Genomic DNA, 17,917 nt, shown 5'->3' with positions numbered 1-17,917 from the left:
CCCCTTGAACTCTTCTCACACTTTTCTAGGGGACAAGAAGAAGTAACTAGTCAACCTCCAGAAGAGGACAAGTTTCAAGAGCTCAAAATGGCAACAGCAGAAGCAATGTGAGTATTTATGGGTGAGAAAGTTTTATAGTGAGTGGGAATGACTTTTTGAGATCATTAGTAGTAGTCCTGAGACAGTGTGGGCAAGAGGCAGTTTCATTTGGAATTGAAATTCATGAATTAATACAAAGGTAATGTTCTCTGTGTTGTTGTCTTGCTACTGAGATAATTGTTATTTAACGAGTTGAAAAGCAACATTTATTCTGGATAAGCAATATTGTATCTGTTAGGCTTATTTAGCATGAAACAGTTTGTTTTTGAAAAACCACGTAAAACATAAATTTCATACTTGTCTGCCTTATATAGGACCAAGCTACAGGACCCACTGGTATTGTTTGAACCACAGTCTCTGAAAATGGTTTTACAGGAGTGGCTTTCACAGTTAGAAAAAACATTTGCCATGAAGGACTTTTCAGGCATTTCAGATACTAGCAACTCATCCATGGAATCAAACCAGGGTATGCTATCGCTTGATGAGTCAACAAAGGGAATATTAGACGAAGAAGATGAAAAAGCAAAAAGGGACTCTTTAGGCAATGAAGAAACTGTTGATCAAGCAGCATGTGAATCTGTGAATAGTCTGAGGGAGTCCCTGGATGATGACATTTTTCAAGTATGTTCTCCATGCAGTATACCAGGCAGTCTTCAGAAGGACCTGGCTGAAGTGACAACATTGTGTTTGGAACTGAATGTATTGAATTCTGAGATCAAAAGTGCAAGTAGACATGTAGACCACACTTTGCAACAGTGCTCTCCTGAAATTCTGGCTTGTCAGTTCCTAAAGAAGTACTTTTTTCTTCTGGACTTGAAAAGAGCAAAGGAGAGCATCAAGCTGAGTTATACTAACAGTCCTTGTGTTTGGGATACTTTTATTGAAGGACTGAAAGGTAATAATCAGATTGCCTTACCAAAGATAGAAGTTTATATAGAGGACAGTAGCATCTTGGCATTTTTGAGTTTAAAGAAGAAGATTTAAGTAGAAAATCACCTCTGTTCTGGTCAACCATCCATTCAGTTTTCCACTCAATTTAGTCTTTTGTTGTTTTTTTTTCCCGTTGAGATTGCTCACTTTTTTTTTTTAATTGAAGTATAGTTGATTTACAACTCAATTTAATTTGTAATAGTTCTTGCAACTGTTATAAGAAGTTAGTTTTATTTCTCTCACAGTCATTCAGAAAATGATACAGCAATGTTGGAGAAGTTGGGTTTAAGTAAAATTTTATAAATGCAGATATATGAAAACCAGAAAATCCCTCATGTAACTTACTAATATAGAGATAATATATACCATTTATTGAGTACTCACCAAGTGCCAGATAATATGCTAAACACTTTGCCAGCATTCTTTCATTTCGTCCTTACAACACTTTGGAGTAGATGGTGTTATTCTGTTTAATAGGTAAGGAAACTGAGGCACAGAGAGATTATAATAGTTGAGTAGGCTAAACTGCTGTAATATCTCATAATAACTCAGATACAATATAATAACTCAGATATGGTAGTTTATTTCTTGCTCATATATCAGCCCAGGACAGATGTTCCAGGTCAGCGGGCAGCTCTCTTGCATGTGGTAACTCAGGGTTCCAAGTTCCTTCCATTTTTTTGATCTCTATCCTCCCTTAGGGCTGATGATTAAGACTGGGTTGCTATGTCCAGGGGGAAGCATGTGGAAGAGGCAGACAGGCTCTTACAGGGAGGTGTGGCCTGGTAGTGGCTTACATCTCTTCTATTGGTGAGAATTCTATCTCATGGCCCCACCTAACTGCAAAGGAGTCTGGGAAATGACCTCTCCAGGTGTCTAGAAGGAAGAGGATGGACATGGGTCAGGAGCTTGCATGTCTGCCTCAGAGATTTTGGTGGGCAGTCAGCAGCCTCTGCTTCACACTTGATTGAAGGTTACACTGTTGGTCATCCTCATGTAGAAACCAGCTTTCATACCCTAGAGGCCATGCCTGGCCTTTCTACTACATAGTCCCATGTTTTTGAACAGGTGGATTTTCTTAACTCAAAACTCTGAATAACAGGTGTCATGTTTCTAATAATTGATGTAGACTTTAAGCAAACTTTTTATTCATTACCAAAAGTGAGTAGTCACAAGTAGAGATACATTTTTATATTATCTGACTTAAAGATCGTTAAGGTTTCTAGAAACAAGGATCTTTGGTTACAGTTCTACCTCAATTCACATTTAGCAGTTAAAAGCATAAGAAATGATTTCAGCTTCTTTTTCTGAATTGAGGTAGACTGTCTTTTATGTTGAAGTAAGAAGAGTTATTTCTTTTCGAATAAGTTCAAATGTTTGATATTACTTACTGGAAATTTGTTATATCTGTCTCTATTATGTGATTGTACCCAACCTTGGTTACAGGAAAATAGCAAAAAAAAGTAACCACTTCATCAACCTGAGTGGTTAACTTATTGCTGGAGCTGGCTGGAGCAAGTGTGGTGGGTGTTTGAGATGATGCAGCTGCTTCCAAATTGAATTTAAGGGGATAAGTTTGGCTTAGCACCCACCCAATCATAAAGCTTTCCCTTACTTCATATGCTCTAAATGATGACCTTCTCCTCTGAATCCCTTTAAATACTTACTGTCTGACCCAATCAAATTGGAAATAATGAAACTGGGAAAAATTGATATATTTTTTTAAACAAATATATCAGAAATTGAAGGTTTGGCTCTTTAGAAATGGTCTATTGAACAGGTTCTACTCTTCTAATGATGTTGTAATCATGAAAACAGCTTTGGAACTGTTCTTTGGGATTTATCTTCAGAGCTAGTTGAAAACTTCTTGAAAAAACTCATTTTACTTTAGATTCATATATATGTAAACATATATTTTTTAACTACAAGTAGTTTTAACTAGATCTTCACTCACTTTATTTACACACTTGGCTTTAAATGACTTGGCTATTCCCCAAAGTCAGATCTTCCTTTGGAGGAAGATTTGCTATAACTGATGTTTTTAAAAAATAGGTCAAATATTTTAAAGTTAATTTAATTAAATTTAATTAACTTATTTTGTTCCAAAAGATGGATTAGGGATATCAGTTCTAGAAAAAAACTGAAGAATTTGGTATTGATGGTAGAAATATAGCTTATATATATATTAGCTTGCATATATAATAGCTTATATATAATAGCTTATATATGTAATACATATATTACATATATAAAGGGGACATTTTCAATGGTAATAGTCACGTATTGGTTATCTGTTCCTTTATCTTGTTTAAAACTTCCAATATGCTTTGCCTCCCAATTTGATTTTTTTTTTAACATCTTTATTGGAGTATAATTGCTTTACAATGGTGTGTTAGTTTCTGCTTTATAACAAAGTGAATCAGTTATACATATGCATGTGTTCCCATATCTCTTCCCTCTTGAGTTTCCATCCCTCCCACCCTCCCTATCCCACCCCTCTAGGTGGTCACAAAGCACCTAGCTGATATCCCTGTGCTATGCGGCTGCTTCCCACTAGCTATCTGTGTTTTTTTTTTTTTTTTTTTTTTTTTTTATTATTAGTTTCTGCTTTATAACAAAGTGAATCAGTCATACATATACATCTGTTCCCACATCCCCTCCCTCATGCATCTCCCTCCCTCCCACCCTCCCCATCCCACCCCTCCAGGCGGTCACAAAGCACCGAGCTGATCTCCCTGTGCTCTGCGGCTGCTTCCCTCTATCTATCTACCTTACGTTTGGTAGTGTATATATGTCCATGCCTCTCTTTCGCTTCGTCACTAGCTATCTGTTTTATGTTTGGTAGTGTATATATGTCCATGCCACTCTCTCACTTTGTCACAGCTTACCCTTCCCCCTCCCCATATCCTCAAGTCCATTCTCTAGTAGGTCTGTGTCTTTATTCCCGTCTTGCCCCTAGGTTCTTCATGACTTTTTTTTTTCCTTAGATTTCATATATATGTGTTAGCATATGGTATTTGTTTTTCTCTTTCTGACTTACTTCATTCTGTATGACAGACTCTAGGTCCATCCACCTCACTACAAATAACTCAATTTCATTTCTTTTTACGGCTGAGTAATATTCCATTGCATATATGTGCCACATCTTCTTTATCCATTCATCTGTTGATGGACACTTAGGTTGCTTCCATGTCCTGGCTATTGTAACCAGAGCTGCAATGAACATTTTGGTACATGACTCTTTTTTTTTTTTTTTTTTTTTTTTTTTTTTTCTTTTTGCGGTATGCGGGCCTCTCACTGTTGTGGCCTCCCCCGTTGCGGAGCACAGGCTCCGGATGCGCAGGCCCAGCGGCCATGGCTCACGGGCCCAGCCGCTCCGCGGCATATGGGATCCTCCCAGACCGGGGCACGAACCCGTATCCCCTGCATCGGCAGGCGGACTCTCAACCACTTGCGCCACCAGGGAGGCCCACATGACTCTTTTTTTTTTGCAGTGTGTGGGCCTCTCACTGTTGTGGCCTCTCTTGTTGCGGAGCACAGGCTCCGGACGCGCAGGCTCAGCGGCCATGGCTCACGGGCTCAGCCGCTCCGCGGCATGTGGGATCCTCCTGAACCGGGGCACAAACCCGTGTTCCCTGAATCGGCAGGCGGACTCTCAACCACTGCGCCACCAGGGAAGCCCGATGACTCTTTTTGAATTAGGGTTTTCTCAGGGTATATGCCCAGTAGTGGGATTGCTGGGTCGTATGGTAATTCTATTTTTAGTTTTTTAAGGAACCTCCATACTGTTCTCCATAGTGGCTCTGTCAATTTACATTCCCCCCACAGTGCAAGAGGGTTCCCTTTGCTCCATACCCTCTCCAGCATTTACTGTTTGTAGATTTTTTGATGATGGCCATTCTGACCGGTGTGAGATGATATCTCATTGTAGTTTTGATTTGCATTTCTCTAATGATTAATGATGTTGAGCATCCTTTCATGTGTTTGTTGGCAATCTGTATATCTTCTTTGGAGAAATGTCTATTTTGGTCTTCTGCCCATTTTTGGATTGGGTTGTTTGTTTTTTTGATATTGAGCTGCATGAGCTGCTTGTAAATTTTGGAGATTAATCCTTTGTCAGTTGCTTCGTTTGCAAATATTTTCTCCCATTCTGAGGGTTGTCTTTTGGTCTTGTTTATGGTTTCTTCTGCTGTGCAAAAGCTTTGAAGTTTCATTAGGTCCCATTTGTTTGTGTTTTTATTTGCATTTCTCTAGGAGGTGGGTCCAAAAGGATCTTGCTGTGATTTATGTCATAGAGTGTTCTGCCTATGTTTTCCTCTAAGAGTTTGATAGTGTCTGGCCTTACATTTAGGCCTTTAATCCACTTTGAGTTTATTTTTGTGTATGGTGTTAGGGAGTGTTCTAATTTCATACTTTTACGTGTACCTGTCCAGTTTTCCCAGCACCGCTTATTGAAGAGGCTTTCTTTTCTCCACTGTGTATTCTTGCCTCCTTTATCAAAGATAGGGTGACCATATGTGTGTGGGCTTATCTCTGGGCTTTCAATCCTGTTCCACTGATCTATATTTCTGTTTTTGTGCCAGTGCCATACTGTCTTGATTACCCAATTTGATTTTAAAGTCCTTAAAAGCAGAGCTTGTCTCTTGTTCTGTTTTTGTCTCTCCTATGATGCTTTACAAATGTTGGGACTTGCACACAGTCGGTGCATGACTAATGATTGTTGATTAATGTGTTCATGAATAAAATATTTACCGCTATGAGATGAAGGGAAAGGGGTGTGCTTTGTCTTTTAGAAATGGCAAGTTCCAATCCTACATATATAAAGATGGAAGAAGGAGACCTTCCAACAAGATTAAAGTTATTGGATGACTTGGTCTCTTTTGACAGTCCTTTGTTGATTGCTTATGCTACCCGGTGAGTGGTCCTGTATGTTGTTCATGTGAACTAAAGCACAGACATTTTCTTCGTCTCAGTCTGTAAAGTTTTACTTTGTTACATGTTGAGCAGCTTCTTGTTAGTGTATTTATTTTCATTTCTAATAAATACGTAGATAATGTAACCAAGTTATATTATCTTACTGAAGTTGGAGACTAACATGTTTTGTTTTTAAATGCAGATTGTATGAGAAATTTGGAGAATCTGCCCTTCGATCCTTAATCAGGTTTTATCCATCCATTTTGCCTTCAGATGTCATGCAACTTTGTCATCATCATCCTGCTCAGTTTTTGGCTTATTTAGACAGTCTGGTAAAATCAAAGCCTGAAGATCAACGGTGAGAAGGAGAGAATATTTGCAGACCCTCCTTTTTTTTTTTTTTGGACTCTCTTTTGATAGGGCACTGTTTCTCTAGTATAAGCAGTTGGAACATTTTTACTATTAACTGCCACAGGATTGAGGCACCTGGTATGGAAGAGGAGGATTTTGGCAGTTATGTTCCATTCTTTCACAATTCACAGCACACACCACAAATGTGCGCATAACCCACACTTCTCTTTCCTCCCTCTCTCCCTCTCAGAGATTCTCAGATCAACAGTGTAAAATTAAACTCCGTTTCAAGGCCTAGGCTAAGAAAGATAAGCTTCCTTGTTGTCTCTGCCAGCGAGTGGATTTTCTGCCACCTTTTTATTGGTGATATATCCCAGCTTTCTGTGGGTGGATCTCAGTTACAGCTCTTAACTTCTTTGGGCTGAGGCCTCACTTCCTATCTCCACATGGCAGTAAACACACATGTCCTTTGGTTATTGAGAATGGCAACTTCCCCCCTCTGTTTCTTCTGATTGGTTCACATTTGCTATACTGGTATTTATTTCTCCTTTTTTGGGGGGGCCCTTTGGTATTTTCCTTATTATCTTGAAGCTCAACTGTTCAGTTAAAAGGCTGTTAGATTTTCACCAGCATTTCTTTACATTTTGTAGCAGAAGAGTTTTCAAGTTATTTCATCCACTGTCTTGATCCCTTAATAACATTTTCTTCACATCTGCACATTTTATCTTTCCTTTCTCAGCATGAATATTGGTGATTTTTTCCCCAACTTTCTCTTAGGCCATTCTTCCTTGAGTCCCTCCTACAACCAGAGTCTTTAAGATTGGATTGGCTGCTGTTGGCAGTGTCCCATGATGCTCCCCCAAGCACCAGCACTATGGACGATGAAGGAGACCCCAGGTATAGAAGGAGTCCTGTTTCTAAGCTCTGCTGCTCCTTTGGAATGGAACCAGTTTATTCACATATAGCATTCTGGGCTTACTTCAGGAACAGCTATGGAAGCGACTGACTCAAGTCATGGTAGTAATCAGATTGAGTGTACTGCTTAGTGGTTCTGAACATTTTTTGAATCACAGACCCTCTAAGAATCTAATGATTCCTCTCAGAAAAATGCACATTTATGCAGAATTTTGCACATGATTGCAGAGAATTAAACTGGGCTACTGAAACTCTTTCATGGACCAACATTAAGAGACCTTGGTGACTAAACCTGTGTTAGAAGAAAATTGTTAGAAAATTGTGTGTGTGTGTGTGTGTGTGTGTGTGTGTGTGTGTGTTTTCTTCCTAGAAATTTGCCAAGGGATGTTTAGATGTAACCTGATACAGGATTTTTTTTTAACTTGGACTCTTTTTTTTTTTTTTTTAAAGCTTTTCTAGTACTTTTTAAAGCTTTTAATTATTTTTTGGCTGCATTGGGTCTTCGTTGCTGTGCACGGGCTTTCTCTAGTTGTGGTGAGCAGTGGCTTCTCTTGTTGAGGAGCATGGGCTCTAGGTGCATGGGCTTCAGTAGTTGTGGCACACGGGCTCAGTAGTTGTGGCTCACGAGCTCTAGATTTGCAGGCTCAGTAGTTGTGGAGCACGGGCTTAGTTGCTCCGCGGCATGTGGGATCTTCCCGGACCAGGGATCAAACCCGTGTCCCCTGCATTGGCAGGCGTATTCTTAAACTTTGCGCCACTGGGGAAGTCCCTGATTAGGAGTTTTAAAAAAACAGAATTCATAAAAAGTACACACTGTTACTTGTAATCTATCAGAAATATTCCTTGTGTTTTCCTCCAGGAGAAACTTTTTAAAAGCTCCCAAAATGCCTATCTTATATGCCTAGGGAAAAAGGTCTGGAAGGATATAAAATGGCTATCTGTGAGTGATGGAATTATGAGCTTCTTTCTTTTGCTTTTGATTACTCAAATATATAATTTAAAAAAAAACAGGTATTTGTCATTGGAAAAATAGCTGTTTTAATTTTTCAAAGGCCAAGTAGAAATGTTTGAAAAATATAATAATGGAAAAAATATAATTAAACTCTGATCTTACCTATCAGCTGACGAATAAGCATTTTTGTAGAGTTTATTTCCTGTCTAATTTACTGATATGTTTTTCATTTTTCAGGCCTCATTCCCACTTGTTTTCCTGGGGTTACAGTCAGCTAATCCTTCATCTAATTAAACTTCCTGCAGATTTTACAACAAAAGAGAAAGCGACTGACATCTGTAGGTCTCATGGGTAAGTGAGAATTTTCCTAGAAGCTGAAGTTAAGATTAGAATCATTTTAGTTAGTAACTTTGTAGTTAGGGGCCTGAACGGATATGCTGTGTCATTTGGGATTTTTTTTTTTGCTGCATAAAGGTGGCTTTTTGTTTTAAGTGATAATAAACATCTTTTTTTGTCTTTAAATTTTGAGTGTATTTTGTGTGTGGAAGAGACTGGTCCTTGCTCATTCCTCTCTCCCCCTTTTGCTTAGTTGTTAGCCCCAGTTCTCAGGTTTATTTAATTAAGCACCAGACTGTGTGATACAGTTATAATTGATATAGTTTCGGAGAAGGGAGAGATCAGAATTGGCTTAGTAGAATGGCTGGTGAAGGACTCAGGGAGGAGGTGAGACTTTGAGGTAAGCCCTAAGGCTGGGTAGGATTTGTATTCAAACAGGAGCCAGGAGGAGGGCAAGTCAGGTGAGAGAAACAGCAAGAGCAAGGCCATGAAAAACTGACATTGCTTTTTATCTGTACCACATATTCATCAGTTATTCATGGCCTGAAGATGTTATCTTATGGCTTTATCTGGATTACAGTCTTTTGGAGATAGGGACATGTGCCTTCCTTTTCCCTCATGATGCATACTTCATAAAGTGGTAGGCACTTGGTACATATTTGTTCACTGATAATGAGGGATGAGACTGGCCAGGTTGTGGGTCATGAGATCATATAGGACCTTGAAAGGTGGTTAGAAGAATTTAAGCAGAGACCCTTTTAGCCTTTTTGGTACAAAAATGACATGATAAAATGGAGGTTTCTGGAGATCATTTCTGGTTTCATACATGAGAAAGATTGGAGACGAGAAAGGAAGGCCAGCTAGGAAACTGGTGCAGTAATTCAGGTATGACCAAATTGATTCTAGGTCAGCAGAAGGAGCACATCTAATGGCACATTTCAAAGGAAAATGCAGTGGGACCTGTAGATACTGGGTATAGCAAATGAAGGAAGGGGGAGTCAAGGAGAACTTCCAAAGTTTGCATACTTGGGGAAGAAATATGCTAGTTTGTTATTGAACCTTAAAGTTTATGAAGTGTATAAGCTTAAATGTCTCATAATTGGGGCTTGGCCTCAAATGTCAGTACTTATCGCTAGCTTTATTTATTTTCTTAAATGCTCTAGATCAGGGCTGTCTAATAGAATTTTCTGAGGCAGTGGAAATATTCTATCACGCTGTCTAGTATGGTAGCCACTAGTCACATGTGGCCATTAAGTACTTGAAATATGAATTGGTCAACTGAAGAACTGACTTTTAAATTTTATTTAATTTAAATATAAATAGCCACATGTGGCTAATATCTACAGTATTGGACCACACAGCTCCAGATAAATTCACTGCCTTTTATTCCTCTCTCTTTGAAGTTTCTGGCCTGGATATCTTATTCTCTGTTGGGAGCTGGGGAGAAGAAGAGAGGCCTTCACGAATATTGTGTATCTGAATGATATGAGCCTGATGGAAGGGGACAATGGTATGTAAATCCCAATCGGTTATTCTTGGTTATAGTATTTTAGAAGTCACTACAGACTATTCAGTAAAGAAATTTGATGGACTTCCCTGGTGGCGCAGTGGTTGAGAGTCCGCCTGCTGATGCAGGGGACCCGGGTTCGTGCCCCGGTCCGGGAAGATCCCACATGCCGCGGAGCGGCTGGGCCCGTGAGCCATGGCCGCTGAGCCTGCGCGTCCGGAGCCTGTGCTCTGCAACGGGAGAGGCCACAACAGTGAGAGGCCCGCGTACTGCAAAAAAAAAAAAAAAAAAAGAAATTTAATAAATATTTCAATGATCATTTATGTTATTCTAGCTAGCTGTCTCATTTTTGGAGGTTTTTTTTGTTTTTGATCTGAACTACTTGGTATACCATGAAATCATAACTAGAAATAAACTACAGGCAACTTTTCTGTTTCATGAGTGCCTACCATGTGAGGCATTATATTGATACCTGATGCTTTTCCATATGCTGTTTAAATGAGATATTAAACCTGTGGGATAGTTACTATTATTTCAGTTTTTAAAAAGTTATGATTGAGGCCCAGAAAAAAGGGTAATTAGTTTCCCCACAGTCATACAACTAGTTAATGCTGGAGCTGGTGTTCAGACCAGGTCTGACCATCTCTAAAGCTTGTGCTCAGGTTTTTTGATCTGCATCATGTTGCCATTTTACACAGCCCAAAGTTAGGTATCACTAAGACGAACTTACAGTAGAGTAGCAGTCAGATTTTCCTAAGCCTTTACAGGTACTTAGGGTTTTTTTTTTTTTTTTTTTAATTTTCGTCAATTCAATACAGATAAAATGGGAGTCAGGAGGCCAGGGCTTTGACACACTGATTTCTGAAGTCTGAGAGTTCATCCTGCACTCAGAGAGGTGGTCTTGGTCTGTTTTGTAGTGTTACTTTATTCATGTCAATGCAGAGACGCCAGCAGCATGACATCAGGATCCTTCATCTAACAGTGTGACCTACAGCCTTTTTCAGCCCTATTGCTGTAGAAGAAGAAAAGTTACAACCAAGCAAAGAAACCAGATGACTGGCAAAGAGATAGCCTCAGGTGTCACAGTTACAGCAATAATAACTGAATCATCTTTGTTTCAAAAATGAAACAAGAGGGTCACATGGTTTTGTAGAACTATAGATGAGTTCACTTTGGAAAAATAACCAGAAAAGTTAAGATATAAATGATTTATGCTTTTAAAGTTACAACATGATGTTTGTTACAGAAAAAAATGGAAAATCTAGGAAGAATGAAGATATCACCTAAAATTCTTCCCACCCAGATAAAAGTACTCTTAATATTTTGTTAATATAATAATAATAGCTATTCTTACCCTTGGTATATTAAATGGGAGTCTTTTCTTGACATTTTTCTCTCCTAACTTATATTTCACTTCAAAGAATGTTGCTTTTGCTGCCAAATATATACCTCATATCTATCTACTTTCTTTGGCTCCACCACGGTCATTCTGATCCCAGCTATTTGCCTGGTTATTGCAATAACTTTATGATTGGCCTTCTGGTTTCCATTCTTGCCCATCTTTAACCGATTTTCCTTATAGCAGCCAGAATGGTTCTTTTTTTTTAATTAAAAAAATTTTTATTGAGATAACATTGGTTTATAACATTATATAAGTTTTATGTGTACATTATATTTCCACTTTTGTATACCCTGCAGTGTACTCACCACTAAAAATTTAGTTTCCATCTGTCACCGTGTTTGTTCCCTTTTACCCATTTCACCCTGCCCCTGCTCCATCCCCTCTGGTAACCACTACTTTGTTCTTTGCATCTACAAGTTTGTTTTTGTTTGGTTTGTTCATTTATTTTGTTTTTGTTTGTTTTTGTATTCCACAAATGAGTGAGATCATATGGTGTTTGTCTTTCTCTTTCTGACTTACTTCACTTGGCATAATATGCCCAAGGTCCATCCATATTGTCACAAATGGCAAGATTTCTTCTTTTTTTTAATAGCTGAGAAGTATTCCATTATGTGTGTGTGTGTGTGTATCACATCTTCTTTATCTATTCATCTATTGATGGGCACTTAGGTTACTTCCATATCTTGGCTATTATAAATAATGTTGCAGTGGACATAGGGGTGCATATATCTTTTCCAATTAGTGTTTTCATAATCTTTGGATAAATACTCAGAAGTGGGATTGCTGGATCATATGGTAGTTCTATTTTCAGTTTTTTGAGGAACCTCCATGCTGTTTTCCACTGTGGCTGCACCAACTTACATTCCCACCAACAGTGCACAGGGTTCCCTTTTCTCCACATCCTTGCCAACATTTGTAGACTTTTTGATGATAGCCATTCTGACAGGTGTGAGGTGATATCTCATGTGGTTTTTTTTATATAAATTTATTATTTTTTATTTATTTATTTTTGGCTGCGTTGGGTCTTCGTTGCTGCATGCGGGCTTTCTCTAACTGCAGTGAGCAGGGGCTACTCTTTGTTGCGGTGCACAGGCTTCTCATTTTGGTGGCTTGTTGTGGAGCACGGGCTCTAAGTGCACAGGCTTCAGTAGTTGTGGCTTGCAGGCTCTAGAGTGCAGGCTCAGTAGCTGTGGCTCATGGACTTTGTTGCTCTGCGGCATGTGGGATCTTCCTGGACCAGGGATCGAACCTGTGTCCCCTGCATTGGCAGACGGATTCTTTTTTTTTTTTTTTTTTTTGTGGTACGTGGGCCTCTCACTGTTGTGGCCTCTCCCGTTGCGGAGTACAGGCTCCGGACGCTCAGGCTCATCGGCCATGACTCACAGGCCCAGCCGCTCCACGGCATGTGGGATCTTCCCGGACCGGGGCACGAACCCGTGTCCCCTGCATCGGCAGGCGGACTCTCAACCACTGCGCCACCAGGGAAGTCCTCCCATGTGGTTTTGATTTGCATTTCCCTAATAATTAGTGATGGGGAACATCTTTTCATGTGTTTCTTGGCCATCTGTATGTCATCTTTGGGAAAATGTCTATTCAGCTCCTCTGCCCATTTTTTCATCCAGTTGTTTATGTATTTTTGGTTATTAACCTCTTATTGGATATATTATTTGCAAATATCTTCTCCCATTCAATAGGTCATCTTTTCATTTTGTGGATTTTTTTTTGCTGTGTAGAAGCTTTTTAGTTTGATGTAGTCCTATTTGTTTATGTTTGCTTTTGTTTCCCTTGCCTGAGGAGACCTAGCTAGAAAGATATTCCTAGGACTGATGTCAGAGAGTGTCGTGCCTATGTTTTCTTCTAGGAGTTTATGGTTTTGGGTCTTACAATTAAGTCTTTAATCCATTTTGAGTTGATTTTTGTGTATGGTGTGAGGTAGTGGTCTACTTTCATTTTTTTGCATGAGGCTGTCCAGTGTCCCCAACACCATTTATTGAAGAGACTATCCTTTCTCCATTGGATGTTCCTTATTCCTTTGTTGTATATTAATTGTCCATATATGTATGGGTTTATTTTTGGGCTCTCAGTTCTGTTCCATTGATACATGTATCTGTTTTTCTGCCACTACCATGCTGTTTTGATTACTATGGCTTTATAATATAGTTTTAAATCAGGGCGTGTGATACCTCCAGCTTTGTTCTCTTTGCTCAGGATTGTTTTGGCTATTTGGAGTCTTTTGTGGTTCCATGTAAATTTTAGAATTTTTTGTTTTATTTCTGTGAAAAATGTTTTTGGGATTTTGATAAGGATTACATTGAATCTATAGATTGCTTTGGCAATATGGACATTTTAACAATGTTAATTCTTCCAGTCCATGAGCAGGGAATATCTTTCCATTTATTTGTGTCTTCAGTTTCTTTCAGCGTACAAGTCTTTCACCTCCTTGGTTAAATCTGTTCCTAGGTATTTTATTCTTTTTGTTGTGATTGTAAATGGAATTGTTTTCTTAATTTCTTTTTCTGCTAGCTCATTGTTAGTGTATAGAAACGCAACAGATTTTTGAATGTTGATTTTTACCCTGCAACTTTATTATTTCTAGTAGTTCTTTGGTGGAGTCTTTATAGTTTTCTATATATAAATCATGTCATTCACAAATAGTGACAGAGTCATTTCTTCCTTTCCAATTTGGATATCTTTTCTTTTTCTTGCCTGATTGCTCTAGCTGGGACTTCTGGTACTATGTTGAATAAGGGTGGTTAAGAGTGGGCATCCTTGTTTTGTTCCTGATTTTAGAGGGCTAGCTTTCAGTTTTTCACCATTGAGAATGATATTTGTTGTGAGTTTGTCATATATGGCCTTATTATGTTGAGGTATGTTCCTTCTATACCCACTTTATTGAAAGTTCGTTTTATCATAAATGGGTGTTGAATCTTGTCAAATGCTCTTTTTTTTGCATCTATTAAGATAATTATATGGTTTTTATCCTTCATTTTGTTAATGTGGTGTATCACGCGAATTTATTTGTGGATACAACCATCCTTGCATCCCTGGAATAAATCCCACTTGGTCATGGTGTATGATTCTTTTTATGTATTGTATTCGGTTTGCTAATATTTTGTTGAGAATTTTTGCATCTATGTTCATCAGAGATACTGACCTGTAATTTTTTCTTTTTTTGAGTCTTTGTGTGGTTTTGGTATCAGGGCTGTTGGCTTTGTAAAATGAGTTAGAAAGCATTCCCTTCTCTTCAAGAGTTTGAAAAGAATAGGTATTAAATCTTTTGAATGTTTGGTAGAATTCACCTATGAAGGCATCTGGTCCTAGACTCATGTTTTTTAGGAGCTTTGATTATTATTTCAATTTCTGTACTAGTGATCAGGCTATTTAGATTTTTTATTTCTTCATGATTCAGTCTTGGAAGGTTTTATGATTCTAAGAATTTGTCCATTTCTTCTAGGTTGTCCAATTTGTTGGCATGTAGCTGTTCATAATATTCTCTTATAAGCCTTTCTATTCCTGTGGTATCCATTGTTATCTTTCTTCTTGCATTTCTAATTTTATTTATCAGAGCCTTCTCTAAGATTAGTGAGTCTAGCTAAAGATTTGTCAGTTTTGTTTATCTTTTCAAGAACCAGCTCTTAGTTTTATTGATCTTTTCTATTGTCTTTTTAGTCTTTATTTCATTTATTTCTGCTCTGATCTTAATTATTTCCTGCCTTCTACTGATATGGGGCTTCATTTGTTCTTTTTCTAGTTCCTTTATGTACAGGGTTAGATTGTTTATTTTAGATTTTTCTTGTTTCTTGAGGTAAGCATGTATTGCTTAAACTTCTCTTTTAATATCACTTTTGCTGCATCCCATAGATTCTGGTATGTCATATTTTCATTTGTCTTTGGGTAACTTTTGATATCTTCTTTGATTTTCATTGACTTGGTAGTTGTTCAGTACCATGTTGTTCAGTCTCCACATATTTGTAATTTTTCCAGCTTTCTTATAGTTGATTTCTAGTTTTATAGAAATTGGAAAAGATGCTTGATACAATTTCAGTCTTCTTAAATTCACTGAGATTTGTTTTGTGTCCCAACATATGGTTTACCCTTGAGAAAGTTCCATGTCCACTTGAGAAGAATGTGTATTCTGGTGCAATTGAATGGAATGTTCTGTACAAATCTATCAAATCCATCTAGTCTGATGTTTCATTTAAAGCTGCTGCTTCCTTGTTGACTTTCTGTCCGGATGATCTATCCATTGATGTCAGTGGGCTGCTAAATTCACCTACTATTATTGTGTTGCTGTCAATTTCTCCTTTTAAGTCTGTTAATAATTGTTTTATATATTTTGGTGCTCCTGTGTTAGGTGCATATATATTAATAACATTATGTCTTCGTGATGAATTATCCCCTTTATCATTATATACTATCCACTTTTGTCTCTTGTTATCTTTTTTGGCTTGAAGTCTATTTTGTCTGATATAAGTATGGCTACACCCACTTTCTTTTGGCTGCCATTTGCCTGAAGTGTCACCTTCCATCTCTTTACTTTGAGCCTATAATTGTCTTAAACTCTGAGATGAGTCTCCTGGAGGCAGCATAAAGTCGGCTTTTTTTTTTGTGTGTGTGTGTGTGTGTGTGGTACACGGGCCTCTCACTGTTGAGGCCCCTCCTGTTGCGGAGCACAGGCTCCGGACACACAGGCTCAGCGGCCATGGCTCACGGGCCTAGCTGCTCCGCGGCATGTGGGATCTTCCCGGACCGGGGCACGAACCCCTGTCCCCTGCATCGGCAGGTGGACTCTCAACCACTACGCCACCAGGGAAGCCCGGCTCTTGTTTTTTAATCCACCCAGCCTTTCTGTGTCTTTTGATTGGTGAATTCAATCTATTTACATTTAGGATGATTATTGACAGATGAGGATTTGGTACTGCTATTTTATCTTTTGTTTTCTGGTTGCTCTATATCTTCATTATTTCTTTTTCCTTGTATTTCTGTCTGCCATTTTGCTTTGGTGGGTTTTTTTGATGTTTTTCTCACTTTCCTCTTTTTTAATGTTTTGTGCCTTTGCTCTAGATTTATTTTTTGTGGTTACCATGGGGTTTGTATAAAACATGTCATAGATAAAGTAGTCCTTTTTCTGCTTATAGCATCTTATCTTTATGTACCTGTATGAGTTCCACCCTTTTCCTCTCCCCCTTTTGTATTTTTCTTGCCTCAAATTATCCCTTTTTATGTTGTGAGTTTGTTACCAAATTGAAGTAGCTATAATTACTTTTTCTACTCATCTTTGCCCTTTAACCTTTATGCTGTAGTTAAAGTGTTTAAAAAACCTATTCTGATAAAGAGTTGCAGTTTAAAGCTTCTGTCTGCTTATCACTTTACTCAAAGATTTGTGTACTTTGCTTTTTTTTGTTTGTTTGTTTCTGGTAAAGAGCTCCTTTCAACATTTCTTGTAATGCAGGTCTAGTGTTGATGAACTGCCTCAGCTTTTGTTTGTCTGGGAAAGTCCTTATTTATCATTCATATCTGAATGATAACTTTGCTGGATAGAGTATTCTTGGGTGATGGTTTTTATCTTTCAGTATTTTGAGAATGTCATTCCACTTTCTTCTGGACTGTAGAGTTTCTGCTGAGAAATCTGTGAATAGCCTAATGGAGGTTCCTTTGTAGGTTACCCTTCCTTTTTCCCCTGGCTGCCTTAATTCTTTGTCATTGACTTTTAACAGTTTTTTTTTGCGGTACGCGGGCCTCTCACTGTTGTGGCCTCTCCCGTTGTGGGGCACAGGCTCCGGACGCACAGGCTCAGCGGCCACGGGCCCAGCCGCTCCGCGGCATGTGGGATCTTCCCGGGCCGGGGCACGAACCCGCGTCCCCTGCATCGGCAGGCGGACTCTCAACCACTGCACCACCAGGGAAGCCCTAACAGTTTTAATATAATATGTCTTGAAGAAGGTCTTTTTTAAATACATTTATTTATTTATTTATTTATTTATTTATTTATTTATTTATTTATTTATTTATTTATGGCTGCGTTGGGTCTTCGTTGCTGCATGCGGGCTTTTTCTAGTTGCGGTGAGCGGGGCCTACTCTTCGTTGCAGTGCTCTGGCTTCTTATTGTGGTGGCTTCTGTTGTTGCAGAGCACGGGCTCTAGGTGGGTGAGCTTCAGTAGTTGTGGCATATGGGCTCAGTAGTTGTGGCTCGTGGGCTCTAGAGCGCAGGCTCAGTAGTTGTGGCACACGGGCTTTGTTGCTCTGCGGCATGTGGGATCTTCCTGGACCAGGGCACGAACCCATGTTCCTTGCATTGGCAGACGGATGCTTAACCACTGCACCAGCAGGGAAGGAAGTCCCTTGAAGAAGGTCTTTTTGTATTGAGGTAATTAGGTGTTCTCTTAGCTTCATGGACTTGTATATCCAGTTCCTTCTCTGGTTTGGGAAGCTCTCAGCTATTACTTCTTTAAATTAACTCTCTACTCCCCTCTCCCTTTCTTCTCCTTCTGGGATACCCATTACCCTAATG

General features: G+C 38.9%; 1 protein-coding gene across 6 annotated transcripts in view; it reads left to right on the top strand.

The window, feature by feature from the left end:
* The window catches only part of HPS5 (HPS5 biogenesis of lysosomal organelles complex 2 subunit 2), a 47,534-nt gene that overhangs the window by 24,611 nt on the left and 5,006 nt on the right, over positions 1–17,917 (top strand). For all 6 annotated transcript variants that reach the window (XM_082628914.1, XM_082628917.1, XM_082628918.1 and 3 more), the window contains 7 exons: positions 30–107; positions 414–994; positions 5,823–5,943; positions 6,146–6,301; positions 7,072–7,191; positions 8,399–8,512; positions 9,901–10,007. In XM_082628914.1, the coding sequence (XP_082485040.1) occupies positions 30–107; positions 414–994; positions 5,823–5,943; positions 6,146–6,301; positions 7,072–7,191; positions 8,399–8,512; positions 9,901–10,007 (1,277 nt within the window). The remainder of the gene's footprint in view (positions 1–29; positions 108–413; positions 995–5,822; positions 5,944–6,145; positions 6,302–7,071; positions 7,192–8,398; positions 8,513–9,900; positions 10,008–17,917) is intronic.

Source organism: Mesoplodon mirus (assembly GCF_964341445.2).
Source record: "Mesoplodon mirus genome assembly, chromosome: 7".
NCBI classification, from domain to species: Eukaryota; Metazoa; Chordata; class Mammalia; order Artiodactyla; family Ziphiidae; genus Mesoplodon; species Mesoplodon mirus.
Note: the sequence above shows the minus strand (reverse complement) of the source record. Positions and strands in the feature narration are given on the sequence as shown.